We start from the raw sequence: 27,996 nt of genomic DNA, 5'->3' as shown, positions 1-27,996 counted from the left end.
TGAAAGTGGGATTTATTATCTCTTGGTTCTTCTTTCAGAGCAAAAGTAACCTGAACCCGGATGCCAAGGAATTTATTCCGGGAGTGAAGTACTGAACTGACAGAAAGCTTTGAGGAGAACTTGTATGTCCCCACATCTGGGGACAGTGCTGCACAAAGAGGCAGAGCTGAAGAGGGGGGTGGGGTGGGCGAGGGGTGCACAGTGGGGAAGGGGGATGGTGGTTTAACTTGACACTGTGAGTGGAGTAACTAATGTGCTCAGTCTTACTCTACAAGCCTCCGAGTCTTTCTCTTTTGTTCTACAGACTTTGGTTTGGGGCAGTTTCCTATTATTATTATTATGACTAGCTTTCTGAGTTAAGGAAATTGCAATCTTTTTTCCCCTTTATCAGGAATGTTCTGCTGTGTGTGTTTAAACAAAATAAGCTGACCAAGAAAATCTGGGTGTTTAAGAATGCCCTTCTCACCCTGCTGTACACTTACCAAGGGCAGTGAACACCTGGAGAACTACTTATCGAGTCCGTTAAGCTGGATGAGAAGAGGGACGAGTAGAAGAAGCAGGTGTTGCAAATCAGAGTTCTCGGCCCAGCTCCCTTGACTCCCAGGGCTTTCCTGCAATGAACCGGATTACCGTGGCCTGCCAAGCCCATGTCTCCTTGCCTGGAACCCCATTCAAGAAAACACAGATTTAAAGTACTGGGTTATGGTAACTCTTGTGATGGCTAATGGAGGTTGTAAACCAGCAGGGGAGGGCTGCGACAGTGACTGTCCCTTGGGTCGCTTGGGTCACTCAATCACTGCTGACCTGTTCTTAAGCCTCTGCTTAGAGCCATCACCGAACTCATTATTCACTATTTACAAGGTAAAAGAGCTCTAGGATGGGTTTGTCACTACGACTCTCATGGCATCTAGTCCCCTATCTCCTTTCCGCCCAAACCCTACTCTGTTTTTAAGGAAAGATACTGTTACCAAAGGTGAAGCAGAGGCATGCTGTGCGGGCCATCAGCTTCCGCCTGGAGAAGTCAACCTTGAATCCTGTTAGTTGTGTCTTAAGAGTATTTTGACAATTTTTTGCCAGCCCTGTGAAGACTTGGTCCTCCTGATATCTTCCCTTATTAGTAAATTATTCCCAATAATTTTGCCCAAGTAGACATATTTTTCTGGACATCAGCAAGAAGCTCCATTCACAATTTGGATGCTTCTCCCCACCTTGCAGAATTATACAAAAGAACTCAAAAAAAGCCTGGGAGAATGAGTCTTGGTTGACCCATGTGACCATGTGACCCACTGGTACAGTTTCAGCAATTATAAAGTTTTGCTGTTCCCCGACCCCCAGCTTTGCAAGTTTTCTAGGTTGGGCTCTTCGGGTATGTTCCTTTTGTCTTTCCCGACTATAAGTCACAGGGGTTTTGGCTGATACTCATAAGGAATTAAAATGGGCACCAGAAGCTGCCTTTGTGTGATAAAGATGTAGATGGCAGAGTTAGGTCTAAAAGAGAACATGTCTTAGTCCTGGCCGTTCTCCCAGGACAAGGATTTGCAGAGGCCCGAGGGGGACAGTGGCTTCTGTGTGACTGCTACTGTGTTGTGCGACAGGCCTTTTAGGAAAAGGCCATGTAACGAAATAAAGTCTGTTAAATTCAGTATGTGGATACGGGACAGAGGTTGGAAGGAAAGGACCAGCGTCTAGAAAGCTTAGGAATCTCTCCCTTTTCTTATGCGCTTCCTTGTTGACTTTTTGAACAGCTGCAGGCTAATGTCAGTTTTAAAATATGAACCCACATCTTTCCCTCATTTGAGTCTATAGGATGGCATTGTTTGAAGAATGGCCCTTTTTGTTAGGTCAACGACATAGGAGAGTAGCTTAAGGAGCTTGTACTGCCAGACATGCATGTTAATTCCTGAAGCCTCTACCCTGAGAGAATGGAACACTTAACCCATTTTCAGGGAGGCCTCTGAATAAAGAAACTTCTTTATTCCAGCTTCAGCTTTCAGCTGGGGTTGTTGCCTGTAATAGGGAAAGGGCCTTGGAAGTGCAGGAATAGAGGTGTGTCTGTGCTGGGACCCCTTTTCCTCCTTCAGTCTCCATTACCTTATCCAAGCTCAGAGTCCTGAAGGCTGTTGGAAGTATGTTGAGACTGCAGAAAGAGCCGTTTTCTAGAGTGTGGGTGTCTCCATCACAAAGATGTAACGGATTCTCGTGTGGCTCCCAATCTGGAAAGTCCTATAAAGATCCAGGTGGAGCCATTTCTTCATTCTGAAGAAGGCTTGTTCTCCTGACCAGGATAGGCTAAGATACTATGTGCGGTCCAAGTCCTGTCTGCTGTGGAGTTCCATTTTGGATGCCAGTCTTTAGCACGGGTTTCACGAGGCAGATTTGGTCAGGACTAAGAGAGCTCCCTGCCACATGAGCAGTGAAACCTGAGGGCTGGACTTTCCAGTCCTATCCAGACACAAGAGTGTGCTGACTCCAGGATCAGGAAGCAGCCAGCAATGTGACTGGCCCCTTTCTTAACGAGGAGGCTCGCACTGCAGTTTCTTTCCATAGCCTGGCTCTTTTCTCCATTGTTCAGATCTTGTGAGGCAGGAGCACAGTTGTCACCCAGATCATAGGCTCAGCTAGAGAGTTTGCCAGCTCCTTAGCAGAAAAATTCATGTGGGTCTCTTTGGACCTTCACTGGGAAAAGGCTGGGGGCCTCTGTCTCCAACTTTTGCCCTTTGTAGCAAACATTCTGACTGCGTACCAGCCAGGGCATCTTTACCCTTTAAGGGCAAGGCTGCTATTTCTAAGTGATTATTTTCAGGTTGAATTTAAGCCACTACTGTGTTTAAACTTTTCCTATTGGCAACTGAAGTTTGAGGATTTGCATAGAAATACAATATGTATTTTCAACATGTGCCAATTCTGGCAGGTCCCAGTGTTAGTTTATTAGTGACTGATTTCTGAGTCTTGTGATTATTGGACTCTAAAACTCCAAGATGAAAATGATTTTATCTCTTGCTCTTCAAGAGAAAAAAAACAAATCGAGGAAGTGCCTTTTCAGTTTCTCCACGTCTTTGAACTGCAGCGGAAAACCTGACGGACACAGCCTAGGCCTAAGCACCTGCAGCTGCGGGTCCTTGGGCATTCCTGACGCAACAGCTGACGCTGGGGGTCACGTATGGTCAAACCAAAACGGATTGTAAGGAAAAGGCTGGACCTTTGCAGCACCTTTGGTTTTCAAAGTCAAAACAGCTGGGGTCTCTTTAAGAGGCTAACTATGGCCTAAAAAATGTTTTCAGTGAAATACTAAGCAGCATTTTTTAAATTGTGTACTGTCCTAGTGTGAGTTTTGTCTTGATTTTGGAGAGGCCAAGAAGTAAGGAGGTCACTAAAATAGTCTGGCAATTATAGATGTCAGAGAGGAGAGCTGTGTGAAGGAGGAGCTGAAGGAAACAGTTTGACTGTATTAGTGCCGCTACGGACCCCACGTAGACACATCAGGCACCCAGGAACGGACGCTGCTGTGATCGGAGGGGACAAGTGTTCTTCGATAAGGGTCCCAGCATCACAGGTTAATAATGTGTGTTGGTTTAGGTGACGTGTAGCAGACTTCTGACAAATCTGACCAAGATTTGGGGGTGTCCACCTATTGGGGAAGACTGTATATCTATCCCCAGCCACTCCCTGGGGGTAATGCGTGCGTTTGGGAAATAAGTGGAGAGAACAGGAGGATTGACCCAGATCTGCTGTACGCTATGCTATTTACTAGAAAATGGTACAACATTTTCACCCTGTAACTCAACACTAAGGGATAATCCTGCCCTGTTGATTGTGAGCCTTCAGAAATGTTTAATGCTTGATGTGTGGTTTGGGAAGCAGGGATTTTTTTGACAACAACTTTATTGAGGCATATTTTACATATAAAATTCACCCATTTCAAGTTATTTTAGTAAGTTTCCTGAGTGGTAGGAAACCACCATAACCATACTCACCTTTACAACATTTTCATCCTCCTCCCACCCCCAGATCCTTCGTGCTCTTTTACATGATAATCCCTTATATTTCTGTCTCTATAAATTTGCCTTTTCTGGGCATCGTATCAATGGAATCCTACAAGCTGTGGTCTCTTATATCTGGCTTTTCTCACTTAGCATATTTTTGAGTTTCATCCATGAAGTATAACTTGCGTTGGTAGTTTCTTCCTTTATAGTGCTCGGTAGTATTCCATTGACGGATATACCACAGTTTGTCAGCAGGTAATCTTTTAAACTTGGATTTCAGCCTCCTGTGTTCTGAACAGAACCCTCAGAACACAGAACTCCTAGGGAAGCTGCTGTGCATGTCAAAGGAACTGCTTACCAGAACCAGCTTCGTCACCAGAAGCTCCACATGAGGAGCCTCGACTGCAGAAATTTTTATAATTTTGCAACTTCTTTTTTATAAGGAATTTTCGTGCTGTCTACACATCAGGACTTTTGAAACATCTGATAATTTAATGAGTATGTTTTGAGTGGACACAAAAGTGAAACCATCTGTACTCTGTTGGTATTTGATCTTCTTGAACTGGATGGAGGGGATCTCTGAACTTTCTGAATACAGTATTGTCTCCATTACAAAGTTGAGCATGTATTAAAGATTGTGCTGCCTCTGTTGGATGGATTTGGAGAAGACAGCCAGCAGAGGAGGTCTCGAGAAAGGGAGGGGAGCCTGTGGAACAAGAATCCCTGAGGGTCGACGCATGGCTCACCCATCTGGTGGTGTGGATGGCATAGTGCTGATGGTGCCCCGTGGCAGCTTAGTGCAATGTCTTGACTTTGGACTGTGATCCCCGTTCACAAGTGTTTAAAAGCTGTTTTTGTTCCCTCCCCCTCCCCAAATAAACATTACAGGGTAGTTACTAATACTTCTTTGGGGGAGGGGGAGGGCTTTAAAATTGAAGAAAATGATTTTCATAAAAATATAAAAAATGGGAAAAAAGTTACTTTTTAAAAATTTTGCTATACAAACCAAATGGCAGCTGTGGAAAGTCTCAATAAAATGAGAATAAATTGCATTTACTGCTGGCAGCATACTGTTTTTCCTAAGGTTGAATTATATGTCCTCACACAGGGAGTGTATGTGTGGTGTATGTATGAGAGATTTTTGTCCCAAGATGGAACGTGGTTTTAGTTGCATTTTTCATTCTAGTGTTAGGAAGCAGTAAAAGCACTGACTTGGAATCACCATGCCAAGTGAATCCCACCTCCACCACTTTCTTAGTGCCTTCAGCCTGCACCTCAGTTATAAAGATGTGACACCTCCCTCCTGGGGCTGTTGTGAAAATCAGACTGCATTTAATTTCAAAATACTGCTTGGCATAGGGAAGGTGCTTCATTCTTAGTGGCAGTCGCGGCAGTAACATGCACAGTTTGTTTGTTTGTTTTTAATGTTTATTTTAGAGTATGTGCGCACGGAAGCAGGAAAGGGGCAGAGAAAGAGGGAGACAGGATCAAAGCAGGCTTCTGACAGCAGAGAGCCCAATGGGAGGCTCGAACTCATGAACCAAGAAATCACGACCTGAGCTGAAGTCGGACACTTAACTGACGGAGCCACCCAAGCGTCCCTCTGTACAGCTTTGAACAAAGATGATTAACAGGAAATCCTTGGAGTTGAAAGGAAGTTAAGGAAATTGGATAGCTGTTCTCTTCCTGCCTCTGGGGAAAACAGACTCCGATCTAGAAAACATAAAAGTTCTATCTGCCTTTCAAATCCTGAAAAAGTCAGAGACCCTGCTAGGTACCAAGGACTGACCTAGGTACCAGAGCTACTGGATTAACAACTGGACATTGTCCGTTCTGTTGTGGGGATGTTTGAGAACTCATATTTATTCAGGTTACACCTAGCTTGAATCTCCCAGTGATTCTCTTGAGGGGCTTTGTCATATGACAAAATCGTCAGACCCGCCCATGGCTCATGGGCCATGGGTTTTGCTTCGAGTGCTGGTTTTCTTTGCTGCCTTCTTAAAACCAGGATTGGGGCGGGGGGGGGGGGGGGGGGGGCGCGGCGGAGTGGAATCTGAGCTGATTTGCCTGTTTAGACCTTTTGAAATACTATAGTTATGTCTATTCATTTATTCACATCCTTGAAGATGGGAATGTTGTATTCATTCACTAAAACATTTTATTAAACTTAACTGAAGTAGATTACAGAAAAGCAGATACTGTAAACATGTAGTTCCATAAATTTTTGTCAACTTCTCAGTTGGTATGAGGTATAGGGGTGTACTCATTTTTAATCCTCAGAGCACCCATCACAGCCGCGAGACATTCAGTGCTTGCTGAATGAATGATATAGATGAGGCTGTGCTGTTGATGAAATCCCACAGGTAGAGTAAAGCAGTGCTGGCTTCATTTGAGTCCCGTTCTTGTTCCATGCTTTTGCTTGGTCACAAGGCTGTTTGAGGCTCAGGAGAGATGAATATATCCATCTCTAACGCCTTCATAGCATGGAATCCCATTAGTTACTCCTGGTATCTTATTAGGGAAGGAGATTATAAGTTTAAATAAAAGGTAGAGAAACTCATCAAAAATCACTATGACTTTCTGCACCACAACCTCTGGTAACAGGGCCCTCCTGCTGGAAAATTACACTGGATGAGGAGATAGGAATACATTTGACCTTGTGCACTTTAATATTGCCTTTATTTTTCTCAACTAACATTTATTCAACCCTTATGCACGGGGACTAAAAAATCAATTAAGATGTGCTCCTTGCTTGGCTCTAAAACCTGTAGTGTCCCACTGGAATAGCAGAGCCTAGACAATGAATGGTAAGGAAGAGGGATGGCCATATTCTTGAAGAATATGAACTCTTATATTTATGTTCTATTTGTACACTCTCCACCAATGAAGTTTTAGATTCTAAATCCAAAATACTGATTGATCCTGGTCCTGAGATCATGTAAAAAAACTTCTCAAAGTTTTTTACACGTGCTGGACCTCTGCAGCACAAATCACCCAAGGTATTCAGCAAAAATGAACATTTCCACCTCTTCTTTGACCTACTGAATCAGACACCTTATAGAAGAGAAAGACAAAAGTCTTTTGTGTTGATAACACAATCTAGAATAACTGATGCACACAAGCTTGAGAACCAATGTCTGATACATGGTCCATGCCTTCTAACAGCTTACACTCTGAACATCTACAGAAGCAGCCATTGTGGACAGAGACTCCATCTTTGGTCTTCACCGAGCAGCATGGGCAGCAAAACAGGAAGCTTTGGCCTGGTCTTTACTGACCAAACTAACAGTATCCAGGGGACAGGAATCCTATCTGCTCTTCACTGATGTTCATTATTATGTGTCACACAACAAATGCAAAATGTCTTCTATAACCAGAGCCAGGCTAGGAGTTACCAGGAATATGGAGGCCACCTAGTTGTGTCTAATTGGCCTTCTTGGATCTAAGTCATCCTCATAACCTCTCAAGAACTCATTCGTGGGGAAAAACTGCAAAATGTGCTGTTTACCTAGAGGCACCAAATCCAGTGAGGTAATTCTCTGAGACCAGAATGGTACTGTCCCCTAAACCCTACCGGGGCTCTCAGGAGGTGAGGGTGTGTCTAAGGTTAGTCCCTGTGATGTTCTCCACAGAAAACCTTTAGCTCCTTAAAAATGGCTGTATAGGCATCATTACCCATTTTGACAGGAGACAACTGAGGTCACCGTTTAACTGGCAGCCGCACAGCATGTACATATGCTAATGTTGGGGGTGCTGGGGAGGGATGGCACATGTGAATGTTCTATGCAACTGCGTGGCAAGCAGATCGCAAACCACAGGCCAAGTACCTGGGCACAGGGCTTTAAATCCTAGACTAAAACCATTCCTGAGCTTTATAGGATACCTACTGGCAGGTGCCCTGAGGATGTACACAGCAAGTGTGCTTGATAACACAATCCAATTGGGGAGTGGGTAAAGTGTGTTTATTTTCTTTCATATATGTTTTTCTTTAAAAAAAGAAAAAAAAAAGGAAAAGGAAAAAAGCCTCCTCCTTTCCAATACTCAGTGTCCACTGGGCTTGTAGTGGTAGAGCCAGGGCCAGCCCCCTAGGAGAAGGTGTAGGAGTAGAAGGCAATGGCATTGGCAGTGTAGTCCATGGGGAGGAGGTGCCCAATATGCCTGGCCCCTAGGCTGGCCCCGCCCAGGGCAGAGGAGCGTTGCAGCTTCATCAGGGTGAAGCTGGAGAAGGAGTTCTGGGCCTGTTTCTCTCTGCCCCGGGTCAGTGCCAGAATGAAACCTGGAGGGAAAGAGGGCAGATGACGGAGGTGACAGCAGACCAGCACCCTGTGGTTGAGACCAGGAGAAGGTGGGACAAAGACAGGGAAAGAAGAGGCCCAGGCCCTGAGGCATTCCCACACAGGTCTTCGAGGGGCCCACATGCCAAATTCCTAACAGACAGGGCAGCAGGGTACAGAAGCCCAGTAATGGCTGTGGGGTCCTAGAGCCTGCAGCCACCAAGCACCCAATGCCAGGAACTCCAAGGAAGCAATGGGGTCCTTGAACTACTTCAGAATGTCTAATGGAAACCACAGTTACCCGAACCAACCAATGCTGGGTTGGTTTCCTTCTGGCTGGGACTGTGTTGACTACAAATGTCACCACATGCTGGTCAGCAGCTCTCATTTTAAGTGAGGTTTATCTTTAATTTTTAAAAAGTGGTGCATATTAGGGGCGCCTGGGTGGCTCAGCTGGTTGAGTGTCCAACTTCGGCTCAGGTCATGATCTCGAGTTCATGGGTTCTAGCCCCGCAATGGGCTCTGTGCTGACAGCTTAAGAGCCTGGAGTCTGCTTTGGATTCTCTGTCTCCCTCTCTCTCTGCCCCTCCTCTGCCCATACTCTGTCTCTGTCTCTCAAAAAATAAAATAAAATGTTTAAAAAAAGTGGTGCATATTTAATAAATCCTTTAAAAAGAACATCGTTTAAGAGTTCAAGGAAGCTGGATGGGACACTGTATAAGGGCTCCATGGCAGAGTGAAGGCTAAGGGCTATGGCTTATCCAAGCCTCTGGGCCCAGGTCCCAAGTCCTCCCTGGGCAGGCAGCTTTCCCAAGCACCCCCTTCTGCCACCCACCCTATACTCACCTTCCCTTAGCAGCTCCCAGCTGTTCCACACAGAGCCCACACACAGGATGGGGAGGCCCATCTCCCTCTGGAACAAGACCTGGCGGAGAGCAGAAATGGCTACTGGGGGTGACCAAACCTATCCAGTGCTGAAGTGGGGTAGTTTCTTAAGTCCAGCCTACCCTATCCCAGTTATTCTCCCTCTAGCCAAGGTGTATGGAAAATAAGGGAGAAAAACAGGGGGATTCATAAAACCAAGGGAGGGAAAGGAAAGGAAAAAGGGTTAAGCAACAATACAGAGGAGGGAAGGGAAGAGACGGAAATCGACAAAAACATGCACCACATTAAACCAATTTACTATATACAAATACAGGTTGCAGGCCGGCCACAGAGGGGAGGCTCTGGACCAAAGAATTTCCATGTGTTACAGACTTTATACGGAATTTTTCTCATACCCTAAGCTCATTTAAAATTGCGCCCCATTTACAGAGTTTGATAGGACAGTCTCAACCCTAATGAGAAAGAGTCAAATCTGGCCCCGCAGCATCCCACCTGCGGGGATAAATGAGGATTCATTTCCCACCTCAACTCACCAGGTCAACCTCAGGCAACACAGCCACAATGTGTCTGCCCAGCATCTCCCCAGCCTTCCTGAAGATAAAACGGGAAAGGGGATCTCCTTGCTGAGCACCTGGGGGAGAGGGGAGGGAAGGGAGCTGGTGAATACCTAGCAAGCTGCCTGTCCTCTGCTATTCCCTCTGTTGCAGGGCAGCAACAGGAGTACCCATAGCTAGCAAAGTAGGAATGGATGCCCACCTCATTGGCACGTAGGTAAGCAAGCCTCCAAAGCGGTCTCTCCATCCTTACTCCCCTGCCCACACCACATACTCCCACCTTAGGAGGGGTGTCCTGTATGGAGGAGGTTCATCCCACGTGCATGAGAAGGGGCAGCCCCCCCACCGCCCCGGAAGAGCACAGTGCCACCTGGTCTGTACTCCAGGTTACAGAGTTACTGAGTCTATCCCTGAAGGTCTCTCACCTCTAGGGACCCAAGACCTTACTTGGGCAGCTGGCTGGTGCTCCTGCCTCCCCGCCCCCCTAAGCCCCCATCCAACAGCCTGCTGTTGGTCAGCCCCTCCCTAGCTCTGCTCTGAAAGGGTCTCAGTCCAGCAAGACCTAAGAGGGCCCTATAATGACATGAGGCCTTAGGAATCAAATGAAAGGAGTATGAACCTTATAGTGGAGAAGCAATGTGCAGGCAAGCAAGCCCTACGGTTTAGCTTCTCCTGACACCCAACCCAATAGGCCAAACCTCTCTATGACCTCCTAGGTTTTTGGGTATCATTAGTTGTTTTGTTTTGTTTTGTTTTAATTATAGATGTGACCAAAGAATTGCTTCGTAAATTTCTCAGACACATAGCCTGCACAAGCCATAACAGCTGTCAAGAAGAGAAACATAGATAATATAAAATAATTTTCATACAACCCACGTGTCCTTCAGGCTCCATTCCAAGGCCCACCAGTACCAAGGCGCATGGGGCAGAGAACTGAAATCACTTGGTCAAAGGGAAATTAGCTTCCAGTTTCCATACGAACCCCATTCTATCCCCCAATTAGGGAGGTCTTTGAGAAACTAAATAAAACCCTGCCCCACTTCTATCTAGTACCTTCTGCAACTTTCCGGCAAAACCCAGCAAACCTGCATTTATCAAAGTTCCTATACAGGTGGGTGAGGATTCCTAGCCGATCTGGCACCTGAGAGACAGAGAAAGGGCACAGATAGTTATCAGAAGCAAAGGAAAATAACCAGTTGGCCCACCCAAGTTGACCTTCCTGATGTCTCTGTTTGGAAAGCTGGAATAATGTTTGTTTCTTAAGTTCTAGAGAATATAAAGATTTGAGATTTCTCATTTGAAAAAAGTTGTTTTCTCCACATGGATTCCATTGCTCCTTGTCCTTAGCTTGGATACATACAGCACATATCATAGATCTGGGCTCTCCAAGGTGTATTCAGTAGTTCCTTGAGTTGCTCATGAAAAAATTTCTTTGGGGAAAGGAATCTAAGGACTATCGCATATTGCAACCCTGAGTCACAGGGCACATTAGCAAATTAAAGGCCCTGTGAAGTCCAGAACCAAGAAATCTATTTGTTTCTCCCAAACTTCTCTGACCACAAACCTCTCCCTTCTTTCACCTCAACAAACTGCCTCCGCAGGTCCTGAGGAACCAGTGCTTCCCCAGAATACACTATGAAAATGGAACAAGGGGGCTACAATTTGGGCACCTACAGCAATATATTAAGCATGTTATGAACATGGTCTCCCTTAATCTTTGAAATGACTTTAGAAGAATGACTAAAGGACAAAAGAGGGAGTGGCAGATATATCGGTGGGTGTAGAACCAATCTGTTGGGTCAGGGTAGCTTAACTCCACTTTCCACGGCAACTGCTATCCAAAGTAATTTCTCTTCGTGGTCCTTCCCCATTCCTCACCTTGGCCCTGGCCAGAGTTTCTCTTTAATCATCAATCCATGAACTTTGAAAACACAGGTCCTATCTTCCAGCAACTCTAATTTCCTTCACTGAGCCGATCCCTAGCCCCTGTAAAGCAGCTCCCACTCAGAGGTGTCTATCAAATAGATTTCTCTTCCTTGTCTCCCCCTTTACCTCAGGTTCAGCTAAAGGCAGCTGTTTCCTAACCCACTACAAGTAAGCATGGCCCAGACAGAGGAAAAGTCAGTCCCTAATGCCCTGGGTAGGAGATTATACCTCCCTAAGAACTTTCCCTGCCCAACTCTTTAATAAGCTGTCCTCCCTGACCTGTACAGGCCAGAGACAGCTCACTGTCCAACACACCTGTGCAACCTTCACCTGCTGTCTCTGAGTACACAGTCTCCTGATCTCACCCTGCACTTCTCATTCAAGCCTAAAATGGCATCTGCCTTCATCTCCCAGCAGGGTCTAGCTGCCCAAGAATGAATTCTAGCTAACCACTGGTCCCCAGCCTACCTATTCCTCATGCCTGACAACCTCATGGAATGTATCACCTACATCATTATGAATCCTGTCCTCACTTGGAACTTTTCCATCCTCCAGCTCTGACCCACACCTCACCCCAATTTCCCTTTGGCTCATCCATCTACATTCCCTCCTGCTCAGCAGCCATTGCCCATCCCAGGTCTGCATGTTTACCAGAGGCAGGGGGAAGTACCTGGAAATAGTTGAACATTGCCTGTTTGATGTAGCCAATGTCATGAGGAGCCGCCTCTAGGTTGTCAATAGAGTCAAACACTATTTTCACTGCTTGGTGTGCAATCCAGTAGGCTGTGGAAAGCAGAGAGGACTAAGGAGATGGGGCAATCTCCCTGGGTTCACAGATAGGGAAACTCAGACCTAGACAGATCAATGATTAGCATGGGTATTACAGCAAATTAGGTGCCCCAACTCCCAGCCTTGGGGCCTCAGTTTAAACTGTATCTGACCAATCCACTAAGGGAAAGCTAGGGGGAAGACAGGACAGCGGAAGCTGTGTCACACTAGCTCCTACCCCAAAATAAAGTCGGTCAGCTGTCACACAAACCACTGTAGTCACTGCCATGAGCTGACCCCAAAGGCCCCTATGAAAATGTACACCTGCTACCTATGAAGAGGTCATGCAGGAGGAGCTTCTATACCTCTCTCCTACTAGCAGACTGATACAGGATGTCCTGGCACCTATGGCCTTAACTTTCATAGTGTCAGTTTCTCCCAAAGGACTCCAAAAGTGAACACAGGTAGGCAACAACTATTACGCTGAGGTATGAATCTGAATCTGGATACAGATCACTGCTGAGGACTAAGGTCAACCACTAGTGTGGCACCTCTCAGTCATTATCCTGTACTCAGAACAACTTTTCAGGAGCTGTCTGAGGAAAGCCCCAAGGGGTCGGGGGCCAAGGGCAGGGGGAGAGGAAGATGGGGAGGTGAAGGAAGAGAAGGGTCCAGGACCCTGAGCCAGAGCCAGGCCCAGTTAGCATGAGCTCACCTGAGCCCTCGTCCCCCATCATGTGGCCCCAGCCGCCACAGCCACTCTCTGAGCCATCCGGGTTGATAAGCCTGCAGTTGGAACCTGTCCCAGAGATGAGCACGATCCCACCTGGGGAAAGGGCATGGGAGGCTCAGTGTAGTCAAGGCCCCCCACGGAGCACACAGCTTCTGAGGAAAGACAGGACAGAAACCAGTCCTGGGTTCACCACCCAATCTTGTAGACATAACCGAGCCCAGCTAGTTTCCTGCCTGAAAGTGGAGGGCCTGAGTCTCAAAGAAGCTCCAGTCTACACAGAGCCCTTCTCTGGAAGACAAGAGGAACACGAGCCTGTCTCCTCTCCCAGCCAAGAGACTACCTGCCTTACTGAGTGCCTATTATGAGCCAGGGATTATGCCAGATCCTGTTCACACAGTGATACTGATTCAACATCCTAAACTACATTTGTGAATACAACTGCCCCATTTTAGAGTGGAGGAAATTGAAACTCAGAGAGTTCTAGAACTTCTCCAAGATGGTACGCTGGCAAAATAGGAACAGAGATTAAAATGCTGATCTTGCAATAATACCAAGGCCCTTTTACACTGCTACCACAGAGCTCCTCCCATTTTCTTTTTAGCACTTAACTGCTTTCCCAGCCATCCCCATCCCCACACTGCCCCAGGGGCTCCCTCCTCTGCAGTACACTCTTAGGTTTCACTCTTCTTGCCTCCCATCAAGATACTGTTCTGCCCTCCCACCTTCTGTCCGGGACTTGCTCTGACAGGAACTTAAGCCAATAAAAAGAACAGGGAGAAGGGAACGGGGTATGCTGACGCCTGCCTTCCAGATATTGTAAGACAAGTTCTGCTGGCTATCCTGAAGGGGCTTTCCCAAGAAAACCAGTTCTCAATCTCACCCCTCCCTTCTCCTCACCATCCTGCGTAGCCGTGGCGATGGAGCCGGCAGCATCGGTGGTGATTAAATAGCTTTCACTCAGGTAGGGAAATCGGTCCCTCAGCTCCTCCGTCAGCATCTTCACCGCATCCTCCTGCTCCCCTCCGCTCAGGGACAGGCCCTAGGCCGCAGGGGAGGTGAGCTAGTGAGCAGCACCCTAGACTCAGCTCCTTTCGCAACCCCCTCCCTTCATGGTGTCTGTCCCTTCTCTCTACGTCAGGGCATAAGTCCTCCTTCTACCCTAAACATGACCCATCAGAGGGCTGTGGCTGCAAGAGGAACCTGATCTGGGAATGAACCCGGAGAGGGGATTCAACAATGCCAGGTTTGTAGCATGAGAGGGTCAGTAGTGCCCTGAACAGAAAAGTCAGGTGGAAGAGCAAGCAGAGGAGACAGACTTGGTTTGGAACACATGGGGTTTAGCTGGGCCTGCAGAACATCTCACTGAGGCTATGGCCAGGGAGTGGTCAGCTCTACAGCAACTTGAGAGAAACATCTGAGCTAAGAATAACGGCTAACATTTAATGAATGCTTATAGGTCAAGCTCTGTGCTGAGCCACAAGAACAGGTGAGAATCTGTGTTTCTACACCAGAGACTAAGCCCTCAAAGCCTTTCACTTTGTCACTATCAGACTCATCTAGTGAAAATCGCTGTGTTTCTGTGACTTAATTCCCAGGCTCTATCCCAGACTCACCAAGCTTCGTAGAGGGACCAGAGGATCCACCCCTGCTTTCACCTTGGCCCTGTTCACCATCTCGTTGATCCTCTCCAAACACTTGTCTTTCCCGATCAGCTGGCCCCAAGCAAGGGAAGAGAAGTTACAAAGGCTTACATGACCTGTGCTGCCCCTAGAGGCTGCTGTAAGTGGCCCCAACCACCACCTTAATGGGAGCTACAGAGAATAAAAGCACAACCAAACCCACTGATCCCTCACTGTGGTCTTTACCCAGTGGTTTGTGCTGAGTCCATCCGCTTCTGCCAGGATCTGCCCATCCTCTGAGAGTAAAAGGACCTTGGACTGTGAGCCTCCCCTACAGAACACAAGGCGGCACTCAGTCTTACTCAGACAAACCTGCAGGTACGGCTAAGCTTATGCAGTCCTTGTCACAGGCAGAGTCCAGTGAGATGGAGGCAGCTTCGGCAAACCCAAGTCCCGTGCCCAAGCCCACTTCTGTGGTTTGGTGTTTGATGTGCTACCGAAGTGAAACGTTCTTGCTCAGCCTCCCTTGGGAATGTCCTACTTATCCTGCAAGACCCTACTTCTCGATCACCTGGTCCTTGAGACCTCTGACATGTGGCCCACCCCAACCCCCACGGCTGCCTCAGTTAAGCCGTATCAGTGCCCCCATAACTCTCAAAGATTCTGTTAAGAATGTTTAGATGTTTTCCTATCTGCCTCTTACTAGACTACCAGCTCCATGGGGCCAAGCTCTGGATCACGTGTCCACCCTCATGCCTGGCACAGCAACACTCAGTAAGTGGCACACATCTCTGCTTCTTTCACAATAGCTAAAGGCTGCCTTTCAAGGTCCAGTTCCCAGTTCTTCAAGAAACCCTTGGGAGAAACACTGGCCAGATGGCAGGGAGAGTTTATGCCTACTTAGGCAACCAAATGGCAAAATGCTTATTAATGGGGGAAATGGTCATTGGTAGTTTGGTGAGAGGTCTGTGGTGGTGTGATGTACGTTTCTTTATCGATCAGTACTCTTGGGAATATCAGAAGAGGACACCAAACGTCCCACTGTTCAAACTCAAAGACGACAAGAAGTTTCAAGGGTGTAGTCAATGCACGAGGTGTCAGATTCAGTATCCAAAAGAATTTGACAAACTAGAAAAATAGGTCATTATCTTACACATGAATAGAACATGGATAAACACAAGCTCCTGTACTTTTTTTTAACAGATAGGATGGGGGAGATCAACCTTAAAAATTCATGTTAAAAAAAAAAAAAAAAGACATTGGGTTGCGAGCCAGCAGTGGGATGTGGCTGCCACAGAGGTCACAGAGGTAATCCCAATTTCAGATTCAAAAGTAAGTATCTGGGCTGAGACAAGAGCCACCCTCTATTAAGCTCGGGTTTGACACACCCACATCCACAGAATGCTTTCACTGGCAGGGGACTTGGCAATCCTCTCATTCATCCCTCTTCTCACTTCACACATGTGATAAAAGCCCAGATAGGGCCAAAGTCTTGCCCACAGTCATACAGGAAGCATTATTACAAAAAATCCAGTAAACGAGCTTTTAAGCAGGAAAAATCCAAGAATGACAGAGGGCTCGATCTAGCGTGAGGAGCCTAAGTGCCGACAAGAACAGAGGGGTTCCAGACACTAGTACAGGCTAGCACTTGGGCTACCCTCTGGCAAAGGTCTTTGTCCCGGCTTCCACCACACTCCCACTCCCCACCCCAGTCCAGCAACTTCACACCTAACACCAATTCAGCCAAACTCTCTCCAGGGTCGGGAATGAGGAAAAGGAACTTCTCTAGCCGGGGCCGGTGGAGTGGGCATTCGTGGGAAAAAGAGGTGTGGTTCCGCCGTGAAACATAAAAGACCCCGCGCCCCGGCTGTGGCCACGGCACACGATCCCGCGCGGAAAGGCATCGCTGCGCTTGCACACACCCCTCCTCCGCAAGGCCCCCGCACTTCAGAAACCTAAAGTGGCCAGACCCTAAGGTGGGAGGTCCCCAGCCTGCCCGCCTGGGCACGGGCTTCCTTCCGCCCTCCGACCATTTCCAAGCCGCCCCTCCCGGGTTCCCTCCGCCCGGCCGCACTCACCCCTCTACACCCCCGTAGAGAGCGGTCATGCCGGTAGTGCGCCGCCGCAGCCGCCGATCCCGCTGTTCGGTTTCCTCCCGCCCACCTGCCCGCCCCGCACCGCCCCGCGTCACGTGAACGTCCGCGCCGTCCAGCTGACTGCGCGGGGCGTGGCGCAGCGAGCCGCCGCTAGCCTGGGGCGGAACCAGTGAGGGCCTCTGCGGCAACACCGGACCCCGGCCGGATCCCTCCCCACCTCCTGGACCCTGCCTCCGGAGATGGCTACCAGATCCCAAATGAAGTAGCCAGAAAGGTGTGTCCGGTTCCCACCTGCTGGATACGTCAGTGCCCTGCCCACGCCCCAGCGCCCGGAAGTTGCTGGCAGCCCCGCCTCGCGCGTGCGCACAGCCTGTGAGCCACGTTGGCTGTCGGTGACGGACTCTGAGACTGAGGTGCGACCAGTTCCCTGCGTGGATGTGGGCCCCCGAGGCGCTGAGCGCACAAGTTAGGGGCACTGCGTTAAAAATTAGGATGGCCAACCCGGCACCTGCCTGGAGATGGCAAAAGTCACGCTTGCGCGTACAAGCACCACGCAGACTTTTTGCTGCGCTCGTGCCGAATGTGCGTAACCGGAAGTAACTAGAATTGGGCTGGGAAAGTAGAGCCCTCGAGGCTGTCCTTGCAACCCGGACAAGGGGGCGGTCAGCTCTTAGTACCCGCTCAGTTCAAGTCTTTGTGCAGGGAGGGTATTTGCGGGGACATAGACTACAAAACTTTTGTTGCCCTCCAACTACCACCCCACTCTTCTCTTTACACGGAATTGGAAAAGGGAAAGAGCGAGAAGGGGAGGGGGGCGGGGAATACTAGCCATGGTTAGGAGCCGGGCTGGGGCTCCTGCAGCACTCAGCCGACTCCTCCAGGCTGCTCGGGGCCCACGATGGGACAGCTTGTTAGGTCAGGAAGGAAGTCAGCTGCCTTTGGCATCTCTTCAGCCTTAGGGAGGAGTCCTGGCCTGGTCCCTGCTCTGCCCGACCCCCCTCCCCGCGACGTAACTTGCATCTCCTTCTAGAGAAACCCTGCATTAGTAGCTTCTTTCCCTGACAGCCAGTTGGGTCTGGTTATGTTTTGGTGTGAACCTTTGGCATATATGTGTTTTTTTAGACTGGAAGAGAGGAGTCTTTATCTCATGTCTTACCTATTTGGGACGCTGAAACACCACAGTGGACCCTTCAAGAGTAGTTAAAATGTAAATCACTGCGTCATAGAGAATATCAGAGAGAGGATTTTTGTATGCCCATTTGTATCATTTACGTTCCTAGAACATCTGAGCTGGAAGGTGCTTAATCTAACACACGTTTTTAGAGTAATGGAACTCATAGATTCTGGTGGGATTAAACTGGGCAGGATTTTTAGAGGAGAGGAGATTACAGGTGGATTTGAAAGGACTGTGCCTTTTTGCATACTAGTGCAGTCAGCTTTGGGACCTGTATGTGTGACAAAGTTTCCCTTTGTACTGCTTGTTTAGAAAAGGAAGCAGAAGAGAAAGTGCCCAGATTCCAAGATTCCAATGCAAGGATTAAGTTCACCACAAATTAGCTGATGACCTTGGGTGAATTACACACAATTGCTGCCGCTTCTCATCTACAAAATGGAAATGCTAAGCATCCACCTCCCAGAATAACACAGAATTTAAATAAATATCAGAAAAATTTTGGAAACCTTAAAGTACTACACAGATTTTAACTAATTTTTATTTACATAGTTAATTACCATGTGCTGTCCAGCACGCTAGCCATATGGGACTTCTGAACACTTGAAATGTGGCTAGTCCAAAATGAGATGTGCTGTAATTGTAAAATACAGGATTGCAAAATAAGCTAACAAACAGAGACCAGCTTTGAAAACTCCCTGAGAGGACAAAACCAGTCTAGTCAAACAAGGCTTAATTTAGCTTATTTTGCAAGACTAACTTGACCTGGGTCATTTCTTGCTTTTTCCTCTAGAAATCATAAGCAAAACTTAAACTGTTTCCCGAGGTTCATAAGAAGTAACCACTGACCAATTCCCTATCATTTAAGAAAATTTTAATGTTATAACAGCAGAGGCCACTTGTAGGCAAACAGGCTTGAGCAATGGAATGTAGAAAAGGCCCACAAGGGCTCCCTGGCTGAGTACAGACAGGCGCATCGGGCCACCCACCTCAAAATATCCATAGGCCCTAACTGACCAATGGGCTACTTACAACCAGGCATAGTTACCAAAAAAGGGAGAATTCCATACGTGGCCGTACCTCATCTTCCCCCTTTAAAAACAGCCCCCACCCACTGCCTTGTCCACAGCTTCTCCTTTGCTGTTTTGCCTGCTTCTCCCTTGTGGTGTATTCAATAACCTGTTTCCTTTGTTTGCTGAAGGTGAATTCTTTCACCTCCCGAGCCAGCAGCTTCCACCTGATCTTTGCCCCACATTTTGGAGGCTCCATCTGTCAAGACAGATACCCCATTTAGACACCATAAATAACCAATCACAGTAAAGAATAAACAGTCACTGTTTTGTCACTAAACAAGCTGTTTTATAACAATATGTGACAACAGTGAACCTCATTCCATGTTTTGGTTTGAGTGCTCCTAGTTTGCAAACTCTTTATTTTGGAGTGTGCACAGTAAGCTTTTACTACTTCAATGACTCATTGGTTTTACTTCTGTTATTTCTGAACTTTTGACAGCATTGTACGTTATAGTTCCATAAAACTCTTACATGTACCTTTATCTCGTTTGATCATTTTACCAACCCCATGAAAATACCAGAGACTTCTAACCACATATTACAACTGAGGAAACTGAGGCTCTGAAACCAAAGTATTAGTTTAGGCTTACACAAATAAATGTTCCTTACTATGGGTGTGGTAGTTATGGGAAGGAAATAAAGATGTTGCAATAGAGACAAGTGTTAACCTCTATTTAGCTTTGTAAAAGTTTAATGGCCCATTATACTGGGCTTGCAACATCCCAACAGCCCCTCGTGTGATGCTCATGTGGTTGGTAAAGTCCTCTTCTGCAAGCCACAGTCTTGTTCTCTGTCTTCCCTTTTTTGTCCCTGTGAGTCCAGGGAGGCCATATTTCCATTGGGAGTGGGGATTGGGGCAGGCAAAGGGGACAGTAGGAAAATATCTTCTCTCCCAAATCCATTTATGATCTTGGGGCAGAGGACTTTGGGGCCCAAGGTCCTCAACAGGTTATGTTGACTTCAAGGCACAACAACTGTTTTTAGTCACTGATGTGGATAACAAAGGTAAAAGAAATGTAGATAAATTTCCTTATAACCTGCAGCAAATACTTGACAAATACTTGAGACAGGCAGAGTATAACATTCCTCCAGGAACACCCAATTGTCTTAATGCTTTGCTGGAGGGAGAAACAAGTGGTTTACTGATCAAGATCACAGTAAACTAGTGGTTAACTGACAGAGATCACAGTCAGGCAGGACTTGAGTCTGTATCAGTTTGCAACTGTCTTAATGATTTACAAGAAAAAAAAAGCAATCTTATCAATAGCCAAACTTCCAGAAACCTATAGATTCAAAGTCCTGGGACCCTGTCATCACCCTCCCCTCCATAGGGTAGAAAATCATATATAATCAGTCACTCCTCATAATCCCAGGGCAGCTCTTTGTGTCCACGGGTCTTGTCCCCGTGCTTTAATAAAACCACCTTTTTGCACTAAAGATGTGTCAAGAATTCTTTCTTGGCCATCGGCTCCTAACCCCCACATTTCCACATCACTAACCACTGTATTTCCAGGGCTAACCTCAGTACAGGGCAGGTGAGAGGAGTACAGGGCTAACCTCAGTGCAGGGCAGGGTAGTTTTGAGCGTGCTTATAAACTATAAAGCACTGTACTGCAGTCACGAGAGGTAGTAAATGCCCCACTGTGAACGAAAGAAGAAAACGAACAATTTTGTTTTGTTTTCAATGTTTTTGAGAGAGAGAAAGGAAGACAGAGAATCCAAAGCAGGCTCTGCGCTGTCAGCAAAAAGCCCGGTGTGGGGCTCAAACCCATAAACCTTGAGATCATGACCTGAGCTGAAGTCAGACACCTAACCAACTGAGCCACCTAGGCGCCCCCAAGTCTGTTTCACAGACAATTTGCAGAACTGATTGAGGAGAGAAAGGTGTTTGGAGAAAACAGAAGGGAAACTGGCCTGGGGGAGCAAGAGTTGGAGAAGTGGTCAAGGGGCCTCAAAGGGATCCAGCCCTAATTTGTCCTGAATTGGGAAGCTGCCAGCACAAGTGTGACCTCAGCACTGCTTAGGATTATTAATCTGGCAGGTTCCTTATACCAGGACAAATGGAAGGGAAGAACCTGGAGCAGGGAGACATTTAGAAAGCTGGGGCAATGGCCCAGGCAAGAATGAGATGAACAAGGAATTGATAAGGGATAAGGTAGAGCAGAAGTCAGGAGGAGGGATCCAAGAGGTCCTGCTGACCTCTCCCTCTGTTGATCTGGGATGAGGGCAGAGACAGAAGCTGGAATTCACTTTCCCACAGTGAAAGAAGACAGGTAAGGAGCTCCCTTACTAAGGATGGAGGTGGGACTCCAGGGCTGGTGAGGCAAGAGACAGGCTCTTCCAGACCTGCAGGACAGCCGAGAATAAGTCAGAAGATGTGAGGAGGGGTATGAGAGACAGAGTGCAGAAGCAGGTGTAGATGGTTGACTATAAATAACCTATCTAATCTTCTAGTCTGCCCTCGACCTGAAGATGTGGGGTCTTAGGCCAGTGCAGCCATCCCAGAAAATCAGGTTGGTTTATTCCTTCTTCCTGAGTGTGTGGGTGTCTGTGTGTGTGGTTTATATGCATGTTTTGGCCTACGTGTACCTACCTATATGTAGGTGTATATATATTTATTTATATATTTGGACCTGTATAGGCTTCTAAGTGACTTCTGTGTTTACAAGCACATGTATTTGAGACAATATCTTTATGCATTTTTCTGTACTTAGTGTACATATCAAATTACAATTAGAATTTCAATTCTTTTTTTTAATGTTTATTTTTTGAGAGAGAGAGAGAGAGAGAGAGAGTATGTGCGTGCGAGTGGGAGGGGGGCAGAGAGAGAGGAAGACAGAATCTGAAGCAGGCTCCAGGCTCGGAGCTGGCAGCACAGAGCCTGATGTGGGGCTCGAACTCACTAACCATGAGATCATGACCTGAGCTGCTTAGCTGACTGAGCCACCTAGGCACCCCTAGAATTTCAATTCTTAAAGGAACCTAAGCAATCCTGGATACGTAGGCACCTCTGAGCAGACACATAGATGTCTAAATGTAACTTTGCAGTGCTATGCTGGAACTGTCTTACACTAGCTCACAAAGAACTAATTGTGCACATCTTTCTAACTTGCATTAGGTGATAATCACATTATAGCTCGAAATTGCCATGGTGGGAATATTTACAACACAGAAATCAATAACTGCTATAAATCAGGTTGTTGTTTTCCAGAAAGCTGACTGCTAAACACTTACCAGCTCACACTGGGTATATATGTTTTATGTGTGTATGAGACATCTGTGCTCTGTGTGTATCAGTACATATATGTACATGAAAGTACATATATGATGGGGCACCTGGGTGGCTCAGTCCATTAAGCGTCCAACTTCACCTCAGGTTATGATCTCACAGTTTGTGGTTTCGAGCCCTGTGTCAAGGCCTGCGCTGACAGCTCAGAGCCTGGGCCCTGCTTCAGATTCGGTGGCTCCCGCTCTCTCTGCCCCTCCCCCACTCATGCTCTGTCTCTCTCAAAAATAAATAGATAAACAAAAAAAGAAGTACATGTATGAAAGTATGTACCTGTGTAGTGGGTTCACTTTTTGATAGACCACAAACTCAGGGGTGCTAAACTGCAACTCGTTTCCTACAACTAAGATTCTAATTCCTGTCTCAGTCCTCCGCTATTAATCTAATCATGTACAGGTGAACTCAGTCATTTCAGGTTTCAGTGTAGACCAAACACTTGCGCCCCCCTCCCCCAATAGTTCCCCAGGTTTGCATCTGAGGGCCAGGGTTAAATAACATGCAGCAGCGTGAAGAGGCGCGGCCATACCAGCTGCCAAGATGCCCAGTTCTCCTGTGAGGGCCTCTAACCAGTCTCCCTCTCCTGAGATTTTTCCAGGCCCCAGGAAGCCTCTAGTTGTTCAGTCTAGACTGCCATTTTTGGAACATGTCCTCTTGTCTGGTTCAGAGGGGTTAGTTTCCTTCCTCCTGGGCTCCTGGACTCTCCCTCCAGGATGCCGCCTCCAGGATTAATGGGGGGGAAGAGGAGCATCATGTCACCTAACTACACAACACCCATAAGATAAACTGCAAGCCCATCTCATAGAGACCAAAATGCCCATAGGTCAAGGGCCTCACAGGGGGCCAAGCTGGGGTTTGAACCCAGTTCTTTCTGACTCTAAAGCCTTTCCACTCTACCAGATGACCCCAATTCTCAGCAGATTAGGGGCACTTGGTACATACTTTTGGTCAGGATGCCTTAGGCCACTGATGCTCAATAAATCATAGAATTCCAAATTCCGTCATCTGACTTTGTACCAACTGTTGTTACCTGCCCTGACGCTGTGGTACAGCAGGAAATCCAGAAATAAGTGTACCCGGAGCGAGGGCCAGGAGGCTGACCCTGTAGGGAGTCTGAGACACGTAAAGGGGTGGGCGGGGGGGATGAGTCTCACCAACTTCCACTCCCCAGCCTGTCCCATTCCTTTCTCAGGATTTGTTCTTTGGCACCTAGCTGGATCCCTGGACCCAGAACTTTCTGAGCTGCCGACAGTCTGTGTCCCAGGAGGGAAGGGCAAACCACTGAGGGTGGGGTGGGTTAGGCAGACAAACCCTGAGGTCAGATGCTCCCAGGAGGGAAGAGGTCCCTCCATTGCAAGGGAGAGGCGGATAGAGGGGAAGCCTCATCTCTTCCAGGCCCCTGCCTTGCCTATATGCAAATGTAGGGAAACCAGACACCCCCTTTAATAAAATTACTTCGTTTTCCAAAAATAAAGAATTGTAGTTTTTATTGAGACAACTGTAGCAATTGTAAGCAATACTACAGAGAGATCCCAGGGCCTGTAGCACAATATCACACCCAGATATTGACACAGATCTATCAGTCTCCCAGATTTTCCCAGTTCCCTGTACCTGCTTTCGTCTGTGCACATGTGTGTGTATGTGTGTTAGTTCTGTGTAGTTTCATCACAATTGTAGGTCCATATGTCGGCTGCCACAGTCCCGTCTCCACAAGGATCCTGCAAAGTGCCCCTTTTTTATCCACACTCCCTCCCTCCCTCCATCCCCTTTCCTGATGCTGGCAACCACTAGTTTGTTCTCCATTTTCCATAACCTTGTAATTTCAAGAATGTGATATAAACGGAAGCTTTTTTCACAAAGCACAGTTCCCTGGAGGCTCATTCAAGTTGTCCTATGTCTCAATAGCTCCTTCCCATTGCTGAGTAGCATTCCACCATTTGGATGGAGTGCATTTCTTTCTAGTGAAATATTTCCCACATACAAAATCCTATATAATGGACATAAAGGTTATAAAGTTGTGGCTCCTTATCTGCAAATCCTTGAGCCTCACAGAAGAATCTGGAAAATAAGGAGAAACTCCATGTTTTGGCACCCACCCTTGAGCACTAGTGGCTGAGTATTTGTCCCCAGGCTGGGTGGGACTGTTTTCTGGGAAGGGGCTGAGCAGAGCCCAGTGTCCCAAGCCTGCAGGTGTTGGGACCTCAGAAGGGAGAAGAGGTAAATAAACCTCTGCCAGACTAGCACCTGTCTAGACAAGGGCCTCTCTTTCTACTCTGACTTCTTTTGGACAGAGGAGGCTGTCCGGAGCCAGTAGAGGCTGGGCAGGGACCCCTCTCAGAGCAAGTCACCACCAGCACCAGCTGCTGCCTGGGGATGGGACAAGTGCAAGGGCAGTCCTAGGATCAGACAGGCCTCTGCCAGCAGGGCTCCTGGAAGGAGGTGGGAATTCAGGACCCAGACCTCTGGGGCTTTGTCTCCCGGAGCTGAGCCTGGCTAGGATCCTCTTATCAGGCACTAAGTGTCTGTGTTTGGACACACAGTAAGCAGCTCCAGCCTTGGACTGGCACAGGACCTCCAGGGAGAGCCCATGAGAGAAGGGGTGGTCCCCTGAGTCAGGTGGAGGGAGAGAAGTGAGGAAAGCACAGGCTGGGAGATTTGCTCCAGGGCAGCCAGGTGTCCTGACTGGCTCTGCCACTCCCTACAGGTGCCCAAAAGACTTCCCTTCCAGCCCAAGCTCCCTCCTCCCAGAATCCTGAGGGTTTGCAACCTCCTCCTCAACTTACCCTTTCTATCGGCCAGAGTTGCATCTCTGTGTGAGGGTGAGCCTGCTCCCTTCTAACCCGGCCCCTTTAGGACTCTCCCAAGGGTGGGCACCCCTCCCTGAAAATCTGACATGCAGAAGTGAGGGAAAGGGGCTCCTAGTGGCAACCAGCGCATCGCTTCTGAGCACCTCTACGTGCCTGCCAGGGCTTGAACCAGGCTGCAGGTGGACAGACGTGGGTCTCACAGACTGGCTGGGCAGGCAAGGCGTCACCTCCTAGAAAGTTCACTCAGAAGCTCAGAAGTCACAGGGAGGCAGCAGATGAGTCTGTTGAGGACTGTGGACTCAGTACAAACAGAGGTCAGAGAAGAAAGGGGTTAGAGTGGCCTAGAACTCTCAGCAAGGCTTTTGTGGAGGAGGGATGCTGCCTGGGTCTTGAAAGACTGGTAGGAACTGACTGGACAGGCAGAAGGGGCAAGAAGAGCACTGTGAATGAAGTAAGCGGGGTGAGTAGGAGAGTCTGTGTAGGACAGGGGCCAGGATGAGTGGGATTCTTTAGGATTCCAGAGCCAGGATGCAGAGTGTCTTGTGAGGGCGGGTAACTTTCCTTCCCTGGCCAGTGTGACCTGGCCAGTGTGACCTGTGGGGCAGAAGACTAAACAGAAGGAAGAAGAAGGCTGAGCAGTAGCCTAATCAGTTGAAACAGGCCTCTTGCAGGGTGCCATGCAGGGCTCAGAGAGCTCCTGAGCTCCTTGGAGCTGACCCCTGCTATTGAAATATGTTGAAATACCTGCAAAGAAGCAATGAAACCAGTGGTCTGGTTTGTGCAGGACTGAGGGAGGTCCTGGGATATGGGACTTGCAGTTGTAAAAATGGGATGAGTTGGTCACCCTTTAAAAACAATCCTTTCTGGAGAGGGCCATCCTAGAGCAAGTCTGAAGGGGCTGTCCCAACGATCCATGACACATTATATGACTCAAGTATTTTTTAGGAGAAATGTTCAGATTTCAGCTCTATAGAATTGTCTTCCAGTACTTTAGGAGAGCAGGATTTACATGTGACAGCAAATAACAGAATGAAGTATTACCCACAGAGCAATTCAGGAATGTTTCCCAAATGCTGTTTCCTCAGGAGATGTTAACTGGTAATTCCAGAACAAAGGCTTCCTGTGATTCTTGGGAACACAGTCCTCTACCATCCGTCCGCCTGCCATACCCTTACCGTGGAGAGTTCTGCTGCCTGTCAGTACATTAAGGCTCAGAAAAGCCCCAAGGGAGAGAAACCTGTTTCGTCCTGTTTAATGGCTCAATAAACAAGGTTATTTGCACAGAAGGAGCCTTGTCTTTACCCCCGCTGCAAATGCTTTCACCCAACACATACAAATTTTCTCATAATTCCAGACTGGAAAACTCTGGAAAAGAACATAGATCTATAGGATCACCCACTTCATGCTCCTGGAGGGCCTGTACCAACTCAGTAATCCCATGGGCAGACTTTAAAGATAATCCAGTTAGAAGTGTAATTTCCATTCGTGTTGAATTTCTCTCTCTCTCTCTCTTTTTCTTTAATAATCCATTGTCTTTTAAATGCTGGACTTTTCCGCTCTTCACCCTAAGGCCTCAGGCTTGGGCTTTGATTCTCTCTGGGCTGGAACCACCAGAAGCCTTGGATCATCCTCTTGCCTTGCAGGGTAGGAGGAGGGGCTGGCTGTCCTCCACTCCTCCTTCCCTGGGGCAGCCCAGATTCCGGGTCAGTAAGACCTTGGCCTGCCCCGCCTTTTCCTCCTAAGGAGAGGGGCAAGGTGGCTGTCAGCTCTCCAGACCCAGAGCAGGGGTCAGGGCTGGCCTGGGAGGCCCAGAGCCTGTTGTGGACCTTCTCTAGCACACTGCCTCTCTCTGGGTGGTGGAATATATCAAAGGAGGTCACTGGAGTTGTTGACCAGATGGGGTTTGTGCAGTCATAAATCCCCAGCTGGGGCACTGGGGGAAGAAAGACAGGGGAGGGATGGTGCTGCCCCAATCCTCCCTGAGCTCTGCAGTCCCCTACATGGGGCAGATCAGGCAAGGGTGTGGCCACAGGTTGGTTGCAAAACCAGGCCAGAGCACCAGTAGAGGGGCCTCCCTGGAGGAGGCAGCATTGGAGGATGGCGTGGAGAGTGACAGATATTACAGTCCCAAACTGGAAGGAAGCTTGGGGCCTGGCAAAACTGTGAAAGGATATAAGTTAGGATCTGGAAGAATGAAAAGTGGGAGCAAGGAGAGCACCTCTGTACAAGAAACCAGGTCTTGAGCTTTCTCAAGGCCCAGGCACAACCCCGCTGTCTGGGAAGAAAGTCAGATAACCCAGCACCCACCCGAGGATCCCAGACACGGCTGAGGAGAATCCACTTTATCTTCACCCAAACCCTAATATCTCAGAAATGGGGTGTGGTGGCATTAAGCTAGGGCAGCTGCTTCTACTCTAAAAACGGTTCACTGAAAATCCCTGGCAATGGGGTGTTGAGAGCATAAGCGTATCAAGCTTACGGCCCTGACAGATGGATACAAGCAAGGATCAATTTTAATGTTCGAGTTAGCGGTGTTTTTTCTTCCCACCTTTCAAGACCTCCCCCACCCCCACCCCCTGCCATATCAGGGGATGTGTACTTTAACAGAAACCCTGTGGGAGAGCAAGGATTGACCTAGCGGGCCCAATGTCCGATGGTGGCATTTCAGGTGCTGTGACAGAGATCTTTGGGCTTGGAATCTTCCCCATACCCCTGTTATCACACCACAGCCCTTAGGCACATGCCCACCCCACGGCCAATCCTGTTTGCTGAGATATCTCTGCTCCCTTTCGGGAGTGAGAGGAGCGGGGGCCACCGTCAGAGG

At 47.9% G+C, this 27,996-nt stretch overlaps 2 protein-coding genes across 6 annotated transcripts in view; one reads left to right on the top strand and one right to left on the bottom strand.

The window, feature by feature from the left end:
* PAIP2B (poly(A) binding protein interacting protein 2B) overlaps nt 1-178 on the top strand; it is a 30,093-nt gene extending 29,915 nt beyond the window's left edge. For all 3 annotated transcript variants that reach the window (XM_047854386.1, XM_047854385.1, XM_047854384.1), the window contains exon 4: nt 39-178. In XM_047854386.1, coding sequence (XP_047710342.1) covers nt 39-95 — 57 coding nt within the window. In that variant the 3' untranslated portion in view covers nt 96-178. The remainder of the gene's footprint in view (nt 1-38) is intronic.
* A 5,938-nt stretch (nt 179-6,116) lies between these two features.
* On the bottom strand, nt 6,117-16,985 carry NAGK (N-acetylglucosamine kinase). Of its 3 annotated transcripts, none has more exons than XM_047854382.1 (10): nt 16,821-16,985; nt 14,989-15,073; nt 14,737-14,835; nt 14,021-14,162; nt 13,106-13,216; nt 12,293-12,405; nt 10,750-10,837; nt 9,676-9,773; nt 9,104-9,182; nt 6,117-6,494 (listed from the first exon to the last, which is right to left on the bottom strand). In XM_047854382.1, the coding sequence occupies exons 1-10, from the start codon at nt 16,847-16,849 to the stop codon at nt 6,478-6,480; spliced, it is 861 nt and encodes a 286-aa protein (XP_047710338.1). In that variant the 5' UTR covers nt 16,850-16,985; the 3' UTR covers nt 6,117-6,477. The 3 variants fall into 3 exon arrangements, with proteins under 3 accessions (XP_047710338.1, XP_047710335.1, XP_047710337.1); XM_047854379.1 differs by lacking the exon at nt 6,117-6,494 and adding an exon at nt 7,924-8,259; XM_047854381.1 differs by lacking the exons at nt 6,117-6,494; nt 13,106-13,216 and adding an exon at nt 7,924-8,259.
* Between the last annotated feature and the right edge of the window lie 11,011 nt (nt 16,986-27,996).

Source organism: Prionailurus viverrinus, chromosome A3 (assembly GCF_022837055.1).
Source record: "Prionailurus viverrinus isolate Anna chromosome A3, UM_Priviv_1.0, whole genome shotgun sequence".
NCBI lineage: Eukaryota > Metazoa > Chordata > Mammalia > Carnivora > Felidae > Prionailurus > Prionailurus viverrinus.
The sequence above is the reverse complement of the archived record's forward strand: the minus strand, read 5'-3'. Positions and strand labels throughout refer to the sequence as shown.